Here is a 15,526-nt window from a genome sequence, read left to right as displayed (position 1 = left end):
TTCCTCTGAGATAAAAAATTTCTAAGACCGATCAATGTAATATATGCCTATGTGTAATGATATACCACCAGGTATTTACCACCAATTAATTTTGCAATTTAATATTCTTGTCTAATCCCTTTTGTCTTGTATGTCATTGAATTCAAATTGGCTTTTTTCGCAACTGTTTGACCTTTCAGATGTTGCAAAGACTTATTTTGCGTGAGATGCAACTACACCTGATTGAGAAACAATAACTGTTCAGCAGTTCGCTCTATCGCATTAATTCATACTTGGAAAACACACCCTACACGGCTAATGACCTTATAACCATTACGGCGTTCTTTAGTGAACAGCGTCTAACTCTTTAACTCCCAAGATATCATTTGTAATTCTCCTTACAGTCTGCTATACAATTCTTCTGATTTTACTACCAAGAATTTGGTATTGGATCAGCTAATAATCCCCCAATTGATACTTTTCTTGGTTCTCATCACTTGACTTCTTGATTTTGTATTGATATTGTGAAGAGAATTTCTATCTTGGTCACTCATCAGAATTAAAGGGTTGAAAAAGAAAAAAACACTCACGATTCTAATATTTTCCCATAAAAAAACCGACCCTTTCTGCAATTATATGAAAAAGTGAAACTCCGTTTTCCGGAGTAAGAGGCGATTGAAAACTATCTTTTCTCTAACTCTAGGAGTCTTCATTCTGATAAGCCTGTTTCTTCTACAACATGTACCATAGGTTGAGATTTGAGCATTGGACTTTGTAAGGATAGGATAGGAAACCAGCCATAAGGTACTCATCTGAACGGGAAAAACTCCAGCAGAAGAACACACCCATTATTCATTACTACGCAGGGAGGGGGGGGGGGCAATAGGGTTTGTCACGACATCATTTACATGGTCTTTTATAAGGTTTCATATGTTTCTACTCCACTCTCTTCGCTGGCAGTCTTATGGAAGCTTTCCCCCTCGTTTTATGCTGTTGGAGACGACCGATCTTCCTGAAAACCATGTGACCCCCCCCCAAAAAAAAAAAAAAAAAAAAACCCAATCGTCTACCCCCAGCCTATAGTTAAAGAATAGCCCGTAAAAGCCAAAGAAGCCAGCATTAACAGCAGAGACTTCTTCTTTTCGTAAGGGGAAGTCGAGTTACCAAATATAGCTATCGGAGAGGGGGGGGGTGGTGGTGGTGGTGGGAGCCATGAAGAAATACACAGCCTTACCCATTCAATTTTGATAGACTAGGGGGATTAATGGTGCTTTAACTTATATATCTCAGTCCTTTTTCTTAGCCTAATAGTGATAACATTCTGTTAAAGAGCAAAGGGAGAGCTCTTACTTACTGGAAGTGTTCCAATATTTGTTGGATTTGCATGTGTCTAAAACGGAAGAAAAGGAAAAAAAATTAGGATTAATACTGTTCATAGCATAACTCGCTATTCTTGTTTATACAGCCGATAAGACCTTAACCCCTATGAAATCCTTTAAAACTACCGCTGTTTTATTTTATGTCAAAGGTCTGTCTAAACAGCTTCGCCGTTGCTTATAGAAACAAGGCGTTCGCGCTGTTTTCAAGTAGGAGACTACGCTAAGATCTCAGTTAGTACGACCAAAAGACGCCGTCGACCCGGCTAAACAAGATGGCGTAGTTTACAGGATTCCCTGTGAACGAAGTAAAGTTTAATGATCGTGACGCTTATTACTACACGTGCAGGGTCAAAGGGGCAATTCATATAAGACTTTACCCTGACAACATCAACGGGGATAGAGGAATAGAAATTCCAAAAGCGTGGATGCCCACGATTAAAAAACATAACAAATGGAGAGCCGTACGACAGCAGACCACCGGGGAGTAAATCACTGAATGAAACAGCAAAGATCGATAATGGCCGTATAGATAATCCTCATCTCTGACCTTAAAGAAAATAAATAGAAACGGATAAAGAAGTGACATAAATGGTGACCAAAAACTGTGGCAAAGAATTAAACCCTATGTGAGATGTTGTCTTCTTTTGTAGGAGCATCGATATTGGTGAAGTAATAGCAGAAATAACATAAGTGGTTCATGGAAGTTCACACAAGTGGGAAGTTGGGAGTAGTGAGATGAAAACGAGGGAAAAATCCCTGAGTTTAGCTTTTTAGGTGCAGTAAGTATTTTATTGAATACAAGTGGTAACTAAAGAACTTAAGAGAAACTACATGGTGGCACCGAAGCGTGAGTAGCTCCGCATATCAACGCGAATTTATTTTAGGAGTTGACAATAGACAAAATTATCAGTTTAAGAGTGTTATCTTGACATAACTGAACAAAGAGATTAAGAGCAGCTTTTTGGGAGAGGTGCCGAACAGCACATTGAAATGAAATAAAATTATAGGTAAACAAGAAAGCGAAAATGAATAACGCTTTATTTCCTAATGAACACACTGTTCGCCGTAAAGATTAAATTGAGATATCAAGTCACGTGGCCTCTCTTCTAACGAGATAGCTCAAAATGTCTTCGTCAGACGAGCAGCTAATACTAGAAAGGTGAGCCTTTCAAGGCTAGACTTGATAGTTTATCAGTCATTTTAAACTTATGTCTGATATCTCTATTTGGTAGTAAAGTGAATGGTCATAAGAGGCGACTCAACACTGATCGCTAAGAAATCATGGAGAGCGAGACTGATTGTGATGTAAACGAAAAATTGTATCAATATCGTTAAGCTTCTTTTTAAAAAAAATTTAATTTTTTTTAACTCCATTGTTTGCTACAAGATTTAATCAAAGTGTTCTGTGAGCAAACTCGTGAATTGATACATGACTTTTGGATTACGTTTAATGTAATCTGGTTTAGGGAATTTTCTGGTTGATTGTCATATCTAGAGTACGCGCAGTAGTTCAGTGTTCGCAGCAAAGAAACAAAGTAACGTTGGGATAAGAAGGCATTACAATTGAAATGATCATGCTATTACATTTGACAAGGGTGGATGATTGTATTGCGCAAAATTCTAATTTCTTTGCGCATTATAATTTGATGACATAACAGATATAATTGTTAAGATTGTCTATCGCTAGACAGTGTTATGGACACCTAGAACCAATGGGTAAATATTTACCTTGATTTCTTTTGATATTATCGATATGAACTGAAACTAATTTGTTAACGCATTGCTTTACAGATTTCGAATCTCCGATCCATATCTATGGATTTTGTCATAACCTTCATCCGTTATTTATTGTAATAAAATATCGAGGTTTGGAACCTTTGGTATATTAATGTCCTAACACACTGTCACAATGATGTTATGTGTTTTAAACGTATATAATTTTTGTTTCTGGTTCAAAAGAAAAGGTTGGAAGTAAATGTGGGTGAAAAGTGAAATTTACTGCCTATCATTGTAAATATTAGAAAACCAAGACAATACTGTCTTAATGAAAGCATTAACGATTCCCTCTTTATCAAATGAGACAAACGGGAACGAGTTTTGAGTAATATAACTAAGCCGAGACTGTCACCATTATTTTGGATCGCCGCCTGGTGGATTTTAGTCACGTGCTCGGCAACGTATAATAAGGAACAAGATAGAATTTAATTTCAGGCCTATTTATCAAGTTTGCGGTGTATAACTTTCGCATGTTAGTACGTAATATTTATTTTGAATCTTCAAATTGTCTTGAAACTTAAAAGAGAATTGTTCTTTAAAAATCACTCAAAATTGGTAGCTAAAATTGTTTGTTTAGGTATTATTTTATTTTCGTGATAACTTGTAATTTCGTCAGTCGCCGGCATATTTTATTGCTTCACACAGGAAAAACACACGATACGAAACGTAATCATCGATTTTTTCCTCAATCTCACGCCATTAAAGAAAAAGCTTTTGAACATCTGCAATCTCCGAGCGCTTCGCATTAATTTATATTTTCAATGAATCGTCGGATTGTTTTCAAGTCCAAGACTTGTAAATTACAATTTTATGAAAAACAAAGGTTGTTTTGTTTATTTCAGTGTGAATCCTTGCATGCCTGCCAGTCGCTGGCGCCGCTTGTTGAAACTAAAATGAAAAAAAAAATTATTTTAAGATTATCATTGGCTTCTTTTTCACCCCACCGCTACTCTTAGCAACAAAGGTCGCCATTTCGTTTGTTTATTGCTCGCCAAAAACTATCAAATGCACTCAAAAGCCTAAAATCGAAAAAAAGTTTACGGGAATGGACCAATCGAGCGAGCGAGTGCCATTCTCCACATCATATCTACAACTCGCTCTTGCGCATGTGCGCAATTCACGAGTTAAAAACTGGTAATTATTATTATTATTATTATTATTTTCTTGTTCATTTTCGATGTTGAACTGCCCAGAACGAGCCACGTATTTATATAGGAGTTTGTCATTCAACTGAAATACTGAAGTCTGCCGCTATGTGGGAAACATCTGGATTGTTACCTTAGGGGGAGATCAAAACCGTAGTTTTGTTTTGTTTCGTTTGTTTACATCCCTTTTATTAGCATTTTTCTGATAACAATTGTATACCAATGCTACCAAAACTAACATAATCTTTCGTATGAATTGAAATTGAGGTTGAATAACAGTAAGGCCTAAGTATGAAAATAAGAAAAAAAAAGGCGGCAAAAGATGAATGATTTTAGCAGCTGCTATCACGTGTCGTTATCTTGAGGATGCCAGGCTGGGACGGATGAACGTCGCGGAAATATTTTGAGCCAGGTTACTAAAACGAATTTTTATAATTTGCCTTTTTACTTAACATAAATGAAACGCAATGGATCGTTAGCTGTATCAATATTTCAGTGTAGTACATGCGCAGGTCACTACGAATGAAAATAAGAGCAGGTTATAACCGGAAGTACACTAGCGCGTGTCTTAAAACATATGGTATCAGTCACGCGCTTCTTGAATGAATATAGTTTCATTCTAATGATGCAATGTGAATGGATCGATTGAGTCAAGTCTCATCTAACCACAGAGACCACAGTTCGAGTGAGAACTGCAATGATGAACAAAATGTTAGATGGTTTGGCAAGCCTATTTCGTCTTGCAGCGTTCTTTCTCGGTGCGTATATCTTTATCATTATCATGTTACTAGACATGGAGCCAACAACCATTTTTTAAGGGTTTATAAATTTCTCGCAGCGTCCCAAAATACAGTTGTATATATTAATCGTTTTCTTCCAATTCTGTATGTTTAATTGGGGAAAAAACTACACTCTTGACTGTGAAAGTCCTTTAATAAAAACAAGAGATATCCACATATATAGGGAAAATTCGAATTTTTTTTCTTTTTTTGATCAGCACTAAACTTAGAATACGCCACCATTATTGCGGGTTATCTCATCAAAATTACGAAAAATGAGTCTTGTCGTTATACTTGATGGAACACTGCCATCTTTATTTATCTATTCATTTATTTGCAATTCTTCTTGGTTGATTACCTTCATCGTTTTGGGCGACGTGAGAGAATTTTCTAAGATACCGATTCTTACGGCGAGACAATCGCTTTGAAACACAGAATTACATGCGTTATAGAAAGATCGATGGATAGCAATCTATCCGTTGGATAATGTTATCCACCCTTTATACAACTGAACACAGATATTTAGGATAAATGCTCGGGTTGAGCTTACGGACGGCTGAAGAAAAAAAGAGGCATAAAGAGATATATATTTTCTATTAGTTTTTCCCCATGGATATAAGAATGGTGAGAAATTGTAATAATAATTTCACTTGTGATTTAAATATGCGAAGCTAAGAAATTCTAGATTCGACTCGAAGCCAAGATGGCGTGCATCTTGAATGTAAATTAATAATTAAAATATGGAAAAACTGTACTATCAGCGCATCAGCTACTTGCCACATTAAAAAGAAATGCTACGTAAGAATTTAGCCTAAAAAAAGGTAAACATTAGGTATTGTAATTCTATAGCTATGATGTATGCTCGAAAGCAAATTCTCTGATAGACAAAATCGTTATTCAAGTATCACTACAGTGTCAAAACAAGCCGATTAAAAGCGGAACCATAAACGTTAGTGCCCTTCAACAAAGTTCAAAATAAAATATCTGTAATGAAAAATACGTTCCACCACTGCACGACTGCAACATTTACTGTTTCTGAGTGGTTTGCTAGTTGCAAGCTTTATCAGCTGATTATTAATGTTAATATCACTATTTTATTGTCAATATTAACATAATTGTTATTACTATTATTATTATTTTTTATCATTATCATCATTATTAGTATCATCATAGTTATAATGATATTCTTTTGATGTGAGTCTTGTCTTTTCCTTTATTATCCCGTAGTTGTTCAAGGGTGTTGGGCAATAGGTAAGCAAAGTAAGTGCTTATGACACTACGGGCAAGTTTGAGTAAAGTTAGAAGATGACCGAGTGAAGTTAATCCAGTTGGTATATGAGGCAGATCGCGGCCAGACGTTTCATCCAATTCAAGAGAAAATCATGTTTCATAATTTCCTCCTCAATCAGCTCAGACGATGCATGCATAGCTAAAAACTGCACTGCGTAAGTTGAACTGCAAAACATGATTTTTTTGAGAGGCAAGTTTTACTCTATAATTATTTTGCCATCATTTCAATTTATTGCAGATGATACGTGTACAACTGCCCCGTTCTTGAACCGAAGTAAATGTGAACATTCGGACTGCAGAAACTTTCTTGAGAGTGGATGGCGCAAGATAAAATGTAGTCCATTTGTCTTTGGCGCTCGCCAAGGTTCCTGCTATACGTGGTGTGAAAAACTTTACTACCTCGCTGGCAAAGAGAAGCCACCATGTCAACCAGAGTGTCGAAGTGTTTTCTTAAATCAAGGAATTGACACCGGGAAAATTCCATTTCGTGTAGTACCCTGCGGAGCATTTGTATTTATTATCACCTTAAGTAAGTAGATTTTAGGAAACAGAAAGTCATGATTCATCGAGAAGCGGCACTTCTTATATTTTAGGCTGAATCCACAATTCCAATTCACGTTATTGGAAAATTCAAAAGAGACGTATAAGTGCAACACCAGACGGTAGAGTTTTAATAGCAAATAATAATAGCTCGCCAGCTAAGAGGAGTACATGTTGCTAAAACCCATTTGAAGTTCCCCTTTTCCACAGAAATGTTTATTGGCATAGCACATTAAGCGTAGCATTAGGTGTAACGTCCAACATTCCTGCCGGATGATTTGAAATGTTCTGCTTTGTTTTGTTCTTTGCTTTGTTTTACCTTATCGACATTAGTGGTCACAAGGAATGATGAAGTTAAGGTGAGATTTTTTTTCCTGACTTTTTTTTGTTTTTTTTTAATTTCTAAACAAATTATAATTGTCTTCTGCGCAGATGGAATGTATATGCAGTAGCCAGTTGAAAACATGTTTAAAACAGTTAAATTATTCTCTTATTATTACTTTATATTCTAAACGATCCTGAGCCTGAGCCTTAAAAGCATTAATTTCAAGGTGAAGCTGCAATTATTAATATAATAACTTTTTTTTGTAACGTAACAGAGTGTTCTTTGTTATGTTGGAGGGTTTATGTTTATTAATGTTTTTCTGTTTTGTTCGTTTTTTTGTTTTGTTTTGTTTTGTTTTTTTGTATATTTTGCTTATCTGAATATTTGCTAAATTGTCTGTTTGTTTCCTTTTTCTTTTCTTTCCTTTCTATTTCGCTTTCATGTGGTACAGCCAATTCCAAGTTGGGTAAGATATCAACTTAATGTTTTCCAACTTTAAATATTTTGCATGGCTGTGCATGTCAGGATGGTAGAACGCAGGGCTCGGGCTTCATAGCTGTTTATAACACTTGACATTACACCTTATCTTATCTTTTAGATGAATGATTTGATGAAACTTTCTAACATTGAAGTCAATAAAGAAAATGCTTTGCAGGTAATGCTTCATACCAAGATTTAAACTTCAATTATTATGTTTGTCTTACCCTTTACTTTAGTAATTAATTTGTTTTATGTGTTGCTGTTGTTGATATTGTGATCTTTGTATTTTCTGTTCTTTTTCTGTTTAATAGATTGTTCATTAAGCACTTAGAGATTGACTAAATGGGATACATTTAGCCACCTATCACAGAGACTCTAAATGTTCATTTCAAAGGGCCGTTGAAGGCAGTTATGCAAAAATTACTGAATATAGCCACCGCGTAATAATTTCCCATAATTGCTGTGTTTCTGTTTCAATTTTTGTTGTTGTTGTTCGTTTGCTTGTTTTGTTGTGCTAGTTTGTTTTCTTCGTTTGCAGGAGTTAATTCCTGACATGTTCGATTTTGCCTATTTTAACCCAGGTTGCTTTACCAGTGTTTGCAACTGCAATTAAAAAAGTTCGCTTTTATGTGTTGCTGTTGTTGATATTGTGATCTTTGTATTTGCTTTTCTTTCTCTGTTTAATAGATTGTTCATTAAGCACTTAGAGATTGACTAAATGGGACACATTTAGCCACCTATCACAGAGACTCTAAATGTTCATTTCAAAGGGCCGTTTTTTATTTTAACCCAGGTTGCTTTACCAGTATTTGCAACTGCAATTAAAAAAATTTGGTTCCGCCATAAACAAAGGGATATTCTCGCAGATGAAGAAGGGGAAGAAGCTATGTTTTCCTCCTTTGCCCTTGAGGAGTTTATAATCAGATTTGCCAAACGTAGATTAAAAATCACAAATCCCGAAGCTAATGTTACCAGCAAAGAACTGGGTAAGTTGAAGAAAAACTCGTTATATTTTGCTAAAAAACATTGTTATCGTTACCATTGTCTTTGCCGTTGTTGTTACTGTTATCGTATCTGTTATCGTTATTGTTATCGTCATCGTTGATGATGTGACTATTTTCATAATCATTATTATTAACACTTTTACTATAGCGTTTCAAGTCAGACGTAATGTTCACCGAAAAGGAAGGGATTTTCTCTTCAATGGAAGCAATGAGGAGAACTTTATCAAGATTCCCTCAGCTAATCTACATCCGAATGGTAGGTGTATTCATTTTGGTTTAGTTCTTCACTTCTCGGCGAACCTGAAAATTCATTGGACTTCATTTTTATCTACTCTTTTTCGCATAGTAGGACCAACAGCTCGTAAGTGGTCGATTTCATTTTTTTTAAATTCAGTTCTCTTTCCTCTTAAAAATAGGATCCGTAGTACTCGGGATTGAATACAACAGCCTTCAGGAGCTTTTTTCAAACTACTCAGCAGGTTCTGGAGGAACCAACAAAACCTGGTTTGTAAATTTTAAAATATAAGCCACAGACAGAAAAAAATAGGAAAAAAAAAGAGGCTAATTTGTGATTGCTGAGTTTGGTTTATTTCAGGATACTGGACAGTAAAATTATATCCGCTGTAGTAGATCCTTTGCTAGAAGTGCTAGCAGAGAACGTCACCTTGGTTTTTCAAAACACGAAGGTATTTTTTCTTTTTTTACCATTTTCCTTTGATTGTTTGCTTGTTTGTTTTTGTTTTTCTTTATTTGTTCCTTTCCGTTGCTACGGGTTCCCATTACAGTCGATGTAAGTTAGGATTAAGTTCGCGTTACATTGTATGAGCCCCAAACCAATCACATTTCATCGCATTTCGACTCCTTAATTGAAATACAAAAAAGAAGAGGAAAAACCGTCATTTCGTAACCATATTCTTTAATATTCAAATTCACCTTTGTTGAAAACAAATTTAGACCTCATTTGTGGGGTTGCCCTACCGACCTTCATGTTCAGAATTACCATTTAACTTGGAGGGTAACACTAATATTCTATAATTGATGACGCCTTAATAGTCAGCTACTAGTAAGGCATCACTGGGGCGAGCACTGAAGCCTCGCTATATTACCCTTTGAATCACAACACTTGACTCTATTTTTCCTTTAGGTGAATCGTAAAAAAAGAACATGTGTATTCTGGAGCTTCTCTGAAGAAAAGTAAGCACTACAGTGGCATAAATTTTATTAGCGGCGTTAATTCTTCCAATTTTTCATCGTAAAGGAAGCTCAAAGTATTAGAAATCACTTTGGAGATATTAGTAGAGTGGACTGAATTATTTTCAGGTGGAGGGAGAAGGAGGTTTCTAATTAAAAAAGTTATTTTGACTCCTTTCTCCTTGTCTTATTCGTTTTTAAAGCTTTGGGGGTTGGTCAAGTGAAGGATGTCAAACAAAGATGATATCAGATCATTACACGGAATGTGTTTGCAATCATCTCACCCACTTCGCTGTACTCATGGATTTCACCAACAATGCTGATGACGGGAAGGTGACTATTTGTTTTTTTTTCTACAAAATAAAATTATATGGACCTAGAAAGCTACATAGAAGCATAAAAGTATCGCATTTATTTTTATTAATTAATATAAACATTTCCTTTGATACAGATAAATAATTATGATCTTTACAGTTTTTCAATCAGGATAAAACTCGTTCGTCAGATGAACATGACAAAATATTGACACTCCTTACTCGAGTAGGGATGGCTTTATCTCTCACCGGAGTCGTACTCACAATTATCAGCTATCTTCAGCTCACGTAAGTACATTTAATTAACACTGATATCCCTTGAACTGTATTGTGAGAAATTAACTATGTCTAAAAGGATGGAAAATAAGTCATCGAATCAGTTCTGGATCGATGTCAGCACAGATCGACCGTATCTGGAAAAGAAATCAAACGTTTTGAGATGATCTTTCTTAAAATATGATATTTCAATGGAAACTTTCTGGTCAGTATTCTTTTATTCATTCGTTATTCACAAATTAATTCCTATAAAAAGTGTATTATGTCAGCATAATTATATTATTCGTTCGTTTGGTGGATCATTTGCAATTGTCTTTTTGGTGGTTTCCTTTACAATTAATTGATCCTTTTAGTCTGACTGCTAAATCAATTTCAATTAGTTACTATTTATTGGCTCGTTTGCAGAGACAGAAACTTACCTTTGTGTCACATACGGGTTAGTCTGACATCCTGCATTGGAGCAGGACATATCATCTTTTTCGCTGGAATCGACTTCACTGAAAACCAGGTGACTCTTTGAACCTCCTGTTCTTGTAATTGTTTGTTTGTTTGCTTGTATTTAATTTGGTCCAGCTTCTTAATGATTTGAAGACTGACTGATCCATCGAGTGATTCTTTTTCTTGTTCTTGTTCTTTCTTTTTTTTTTTCCCTCGGTTTTGCATGTTTTCTATGTCGTAGTTTTGCCTTGTTCATTCTGTTTATTTTGGTTTCTGTTTCTTTCTGTTTTTCGGATTATTATTTCGGCAAATACCATTTGACGGGAAAATTATAACACTTTTACGGATTATCTATTTCTTGCAGGCTGCTTGTGTAGCTGTGGCAGCTCTTATGCAGTATTTCCTGATGGCCAGTTTTTGCTGGATGCTTGTCGAGGGGATTTATATCTATTTATTTGTTGTAAAGGTTTACAACATTAGCGATAAAATGTATCGCTATCATGGCTTTTGCTGGGGTGAGGAGCAAGAAATGAGAAAAATGGGATAGGACTTGAAGAAATACTTGAGGAAATATCTCGATTCTGATTTGCAAAAACCAAACTGAACAAAAAGATCTTAAAATGGCTTTGTTTTTTAATTCTTCAAATGAACACACGCATTTTTTGGAAACCATTGCATCGTCTCGAGTTGTACCTAAGTTAATAGTTAAATATTCCCGGTGCTCATTAGAGTTAGTTATAAATGCAAATTTAGTTGGCTGAAGTAAGGCAGCTTTGTCGAATTTGCGGTGATTTAGTAATTTCATACCCACAGCCAAAAGGTTTCGAGAGTTAACAACATAAAAAAATCACATTGAAAATTCATATAATCGCGTAACAACTCACCGTCGGTGGTTTATTAAAATCATCAACTTCTACCGTCATCGGCTTTGGAAAATGTAATAACACTAGAACTTGATTATTTTTGCTATAATGTCTAACTTAAACTGGCAATCTTTTATCTTTACTTTCCTCAGGACTGCCTGCAATCGTAGTTGCTGTATCTCTGCCAATCACTGCAAGAAATGATGGAATCGAAACTTTTGTCAATGATGAAAAGTAAGTTTTAAAGTTTGTTAATTTTATCGACTGCATAAAAAATGGTGGAAGCCTGAATTTATGAAACTGAAAAAAAAGGGGGGAATGGGGGAAGGTAAAGGAGAAAAAATCCTGATGCCATAGTGTGACCTTCCCTTTTCCCTGACTCCTATATTTTGTGAACCAGGACTAAGGAATGCAAGCGCTTAATAACAGAAACCTGCAGCCCTTTTAACTGGCCTCCCCCCCCCTTACCCACCAGGCACCCCCTTCTTTCAAGCTGCAAGCTGTGGATCTCTCAATGTATTACAGTACAAGTAGTGGAAGAGTTTTTTTAATGTAACGTAAAGGCAACATGCTGTATCAAAAATGAGTTTGGATTTGACATTCTGCCATGAAACACCTTTAAATGCTGCTATCGACGTAGAAAACAAATTTAAACTTTGTTCCCCTGTGCCTTTTTTTCAAATTCTAAGCTGCTGGATGTCCTCCTCTAATAATATCATCTGGATATTTGTTTCCTTTGTTGGACTGATCGCAATTGTAAGTGGCAACAGATTGAATTTCTTCGATGGATACCAGTTTTAGTGGTCTGAAAATGTTTGTTTCACCGTTGATTAGATCAACATTTTTTTGATCATTTCTATTCTCTTGATGAGTCTTTAAAATTCCTATTTAAAAACTTACAACAGAAGCAAGGGCAATAAAAAATATCCGACAGTTCCTTTTTTCCCTTTTCATCTTCTCCCTCTTCTTTTGTTTTCCTTTTTAATAACTGAAGATTAACATGATGATCCTCGTGCGAGTTATCAAGGAATTAACAACAATCCAACATGTGAAGGGCAGCCAAACTGAGCAGATCAGGTGGGATTATTAGTGTTTCTTCTCCATAAATGCCTCCATAATGTCGATTTTTTTTTCTTTAAAGTGCTTAGACTTTAAATAATCTCGTATTATTGCTTGCTAAAAAGAAAAACTGGCCTGGACAGGCTTGACAGGCTTTGAATGACGCCCTAGCACATAAAATATGGTGCGTTTTCGATGGAAGACCTTCAAAGTGCTTCTTTTGTCACTCCCAACATTATATCGCGACTATTCATTACCTTCAATTTAAGAGTTTTCAATCTTTCTTTATTTCAGCTTGTGGGAAAAAGATTTAGAATTCAGTTTTAACGCTTGTGTTTTCAAAGTGACTATTCATTTGGTCTCTATCAGGCTTGGTGTCCGTGCATACGTGGTGTTGGCTCCATTGCTGGGTGTCACGTGGCTGATTGGCTTCCTTGTGCCGTTACACATCGCCTTTTCCTACATTTTTGTAATCCTTAATTCCAATCAGGTAACGTCGTCTAAAATCTTAAAGGTTTGTTCAAGCATTTGCTTACTCATGGGTAGAGATAAGAGCGTACTTACAACGTGGTAAGCGTCGGAAATACTGAAAAGCGCCTCCATATCTCAGGATAATTCAGAATAACTTTTAGACACCAGACTCGTGACTCTCCGTAAATAAGCCGACTCGCGACCATTTAAACCTTCCTTTTGCACTTGTATTTTTTATCTTCAAAGCCTTAGCTCTGCTTAAAGATGATATTAGAGTCAATATGAACTACATCTGACGGATAGAGTTATATTCGGGAAAATAAGCCTCAGATAAGTCAACAATCGTAGATGATAAGGAAAAGAGATCTCTAGCAGAGTTGTTCTAAAGGACACAACCCTACATTGACGACAAAAAAAAAAAAGAAAGAAAGAACAGAAGAGTAAAGCTGCTTTTATTTCTGTATCTTTTTGCTTATTTGTCTTATTATCAACTAATGGAGTTTTATCTATATTTTGTCGAAGGGATTCTTCATTTTCTTCTGTCACTGTTTGGGAAATAGTGAGGTATATATGAATTTTGAGTCTCTTTAATTCATATCAAGAAAAACTTGTTAAACATAATAAGTACCTCTAATTTGACCTTTAATTCCTATCCAGATAAGGGGGCGTTTCAAAAGAAGAATCTTAAAAGTCCTCCCAGATGCATCTAATCAAAGGCAAGGTGACAATAGAGGAAACTCTCAAGCTCGTCAAAGTCACAATGATACTGGGATTCCTGTCCAGGATCGAGAGTAATCAAGGGACTTTGAACTTTTGTCTTGTCAATGGAATAGGAGAATACTAAATGCATTTATAACCAGCTTCACTTATGTTGCTGAGGCTGTAGTTGATTCAAGTTAATTCAAGTTGTATTTATAAATATATATTTTTTTGTCCAGCTGCTGGGAAATGTTCTTAAGCACAGACTTAGCTTGGTTAATGATGTGTAACCACACTTACCTGGCATCGTTGGCATTTTATAGAATAATTATTTGTCTAAGAATCACATTGCCAGAGAACAACAGTTTATGATAAACTAATTAATCATTTAACCGGTAATCTAGGCTTGATGATATTATATATAATCTAGGTTGATGATATTTAACCACACTTACGTGGCATCGTTGGCATTATAAGGAATAATTATTTGTTTTAGAATCAAATTACCATAGAATACCAGTTTATGATATACTGATTAATCATTTAACCGGTAATCAGGTCTGAAGCGTAGAAATCAATTTTAGTGCTTTTATTTATTTATTTATTTTTAACCACAGAAATAAAGTTGGTAGTATATAACAATTAACTTTATAGTAGAAAATTGTCCAAACTACAACCTATTGGAGCCGATGAAGAGAACATACATCAAACTGGGTTTGTCCAGTTGATTTTGATGGTGGCAGGAAAATGTCGAATTTATCGCTCAAAACCGTTTTGGTCCACAACAGCGTAACTTCATTAGTGATTGAAACAAATTTGCAAAAAGTAGGGCTAGTTCATCGGGTTCCGTGTGCTAAATCTCGGGAGAAACTGCACAATTCTTTTAGTGAGTATGCGTGTTGTTTTGTAAATATAAACACTGTAACGTTTTTTTAATTGGTTGTTTGTCCTTTAAAGCAACGCAACAATGTCTGTAATAACCGGAGTGCCAAATTTAATTCTTTAATTTTAACATTCTCCACACTTTGTGTAGTTCATAATCTGATATTTCTACGTAAATTAACGAATCCTGCATTTTGATTGCTTCTTAGTGCGGTCCGGATTTTTTTATCTCTGCCCACGTGAGTCGTGGGTCGCCGAGTACATCCCTAGTTTCGTTGCTATTTTCATAAATATAACTTGTTTTGCCGGCTGGAAATATTTTCAAGCATTCAAGCCAATAAATAACTTATTAACCGTCTCCTTTCTCCCTCTCAAATCACTTTGGATACTAGCAACTAGCTGCCTCTGCTGAAGACAGCAAAAGCTGTTTGAGGGGAAATTACAAACAGGTCAGGGCAAATTTCTGGTTCCTAAAATTTTCGATGCTTGGATACAAACCTCTGTAACTTTCCAGAGTTCTCGTTCAGCGTTCACAGTACACCACGAAGATTTTCTTTTCGTTCTTACCCAAGTTGTTATTACCTTCAGGGTTACGAATGTAATCCACGCTGGTAGTGAACTGACCGATTCATCCTA

At 35.7% G+C, this 15,526-nt stretch overlaps 1 protein-coding gene across 1 annotated transcript; it reads left to right on the top strand.

The window, feature by feature from the left end:
* The first annotated feature begins 6,311 nt into the window (after positions 1 to 6,311).
* On the top strand, positions 6,312 to 15,495 carry LOC149051433 (adhesion G protein-coupled receptor D1-like). The gene is made up of 19 exons (XM_089184092.1): positions 6,312 to 6,877; positions 7,222 to 7,247; positions 7,665 to 7,679; positions 7,812 to 7,868; positions 8,487 to 8,679; positions 8,846 to 8,953; positions 9,114 to 9,201; positions 9,293 to 9,383; positions 9,842 to 9,891; positions 10,092 to 10,221; positions 10,363 to 10,490; positions 10,884 to 10,986; positions 11,281 to 11,431; positions 11,932 to 12,013; positions 12,469 to 12,535; positions 12,774 to 12,856; positions 13,208 to 13,328; positions 13,832 to 13,873; positions 13,967 to 15,495. Exons 1-19 carry the CDS (start codon positions 6,523 to 6,525, stop codon positions 14,102 to 14,104), a joined length of 2,028 nt encoding a protein of 675 aa, XP_089040218.1. The 5' UTR covers positions 6,312 to 6,522; the 3' UTR covers positions 14,105 to 15,495.
* The last annotated feature ends 31 nt before the right edge of the window (positions 15,496 to 15,526 follow it).

The sequence above is a fragment of the Pocillopora damicornis genome, chromosome 1 (assembly GCF_964200805.1).
Source record: "Pocillopora damicornis chromosome 1, jaPocDami1.2, whole genome shotgun sequence".
In the NCBI taxonomy this organism is placed as follows: Eukaryota; Metazoa; Cnidaria; class Anthozoa; order Scleractinia; family Pocilloporidae; genus Pocillopora; species Pocillopora damicornis.
The sequence above is the reverse complement of the archived record's forward strand: the minus strand, read 5'-3'. Positions and strand labels throughout refer to the sequence as shown.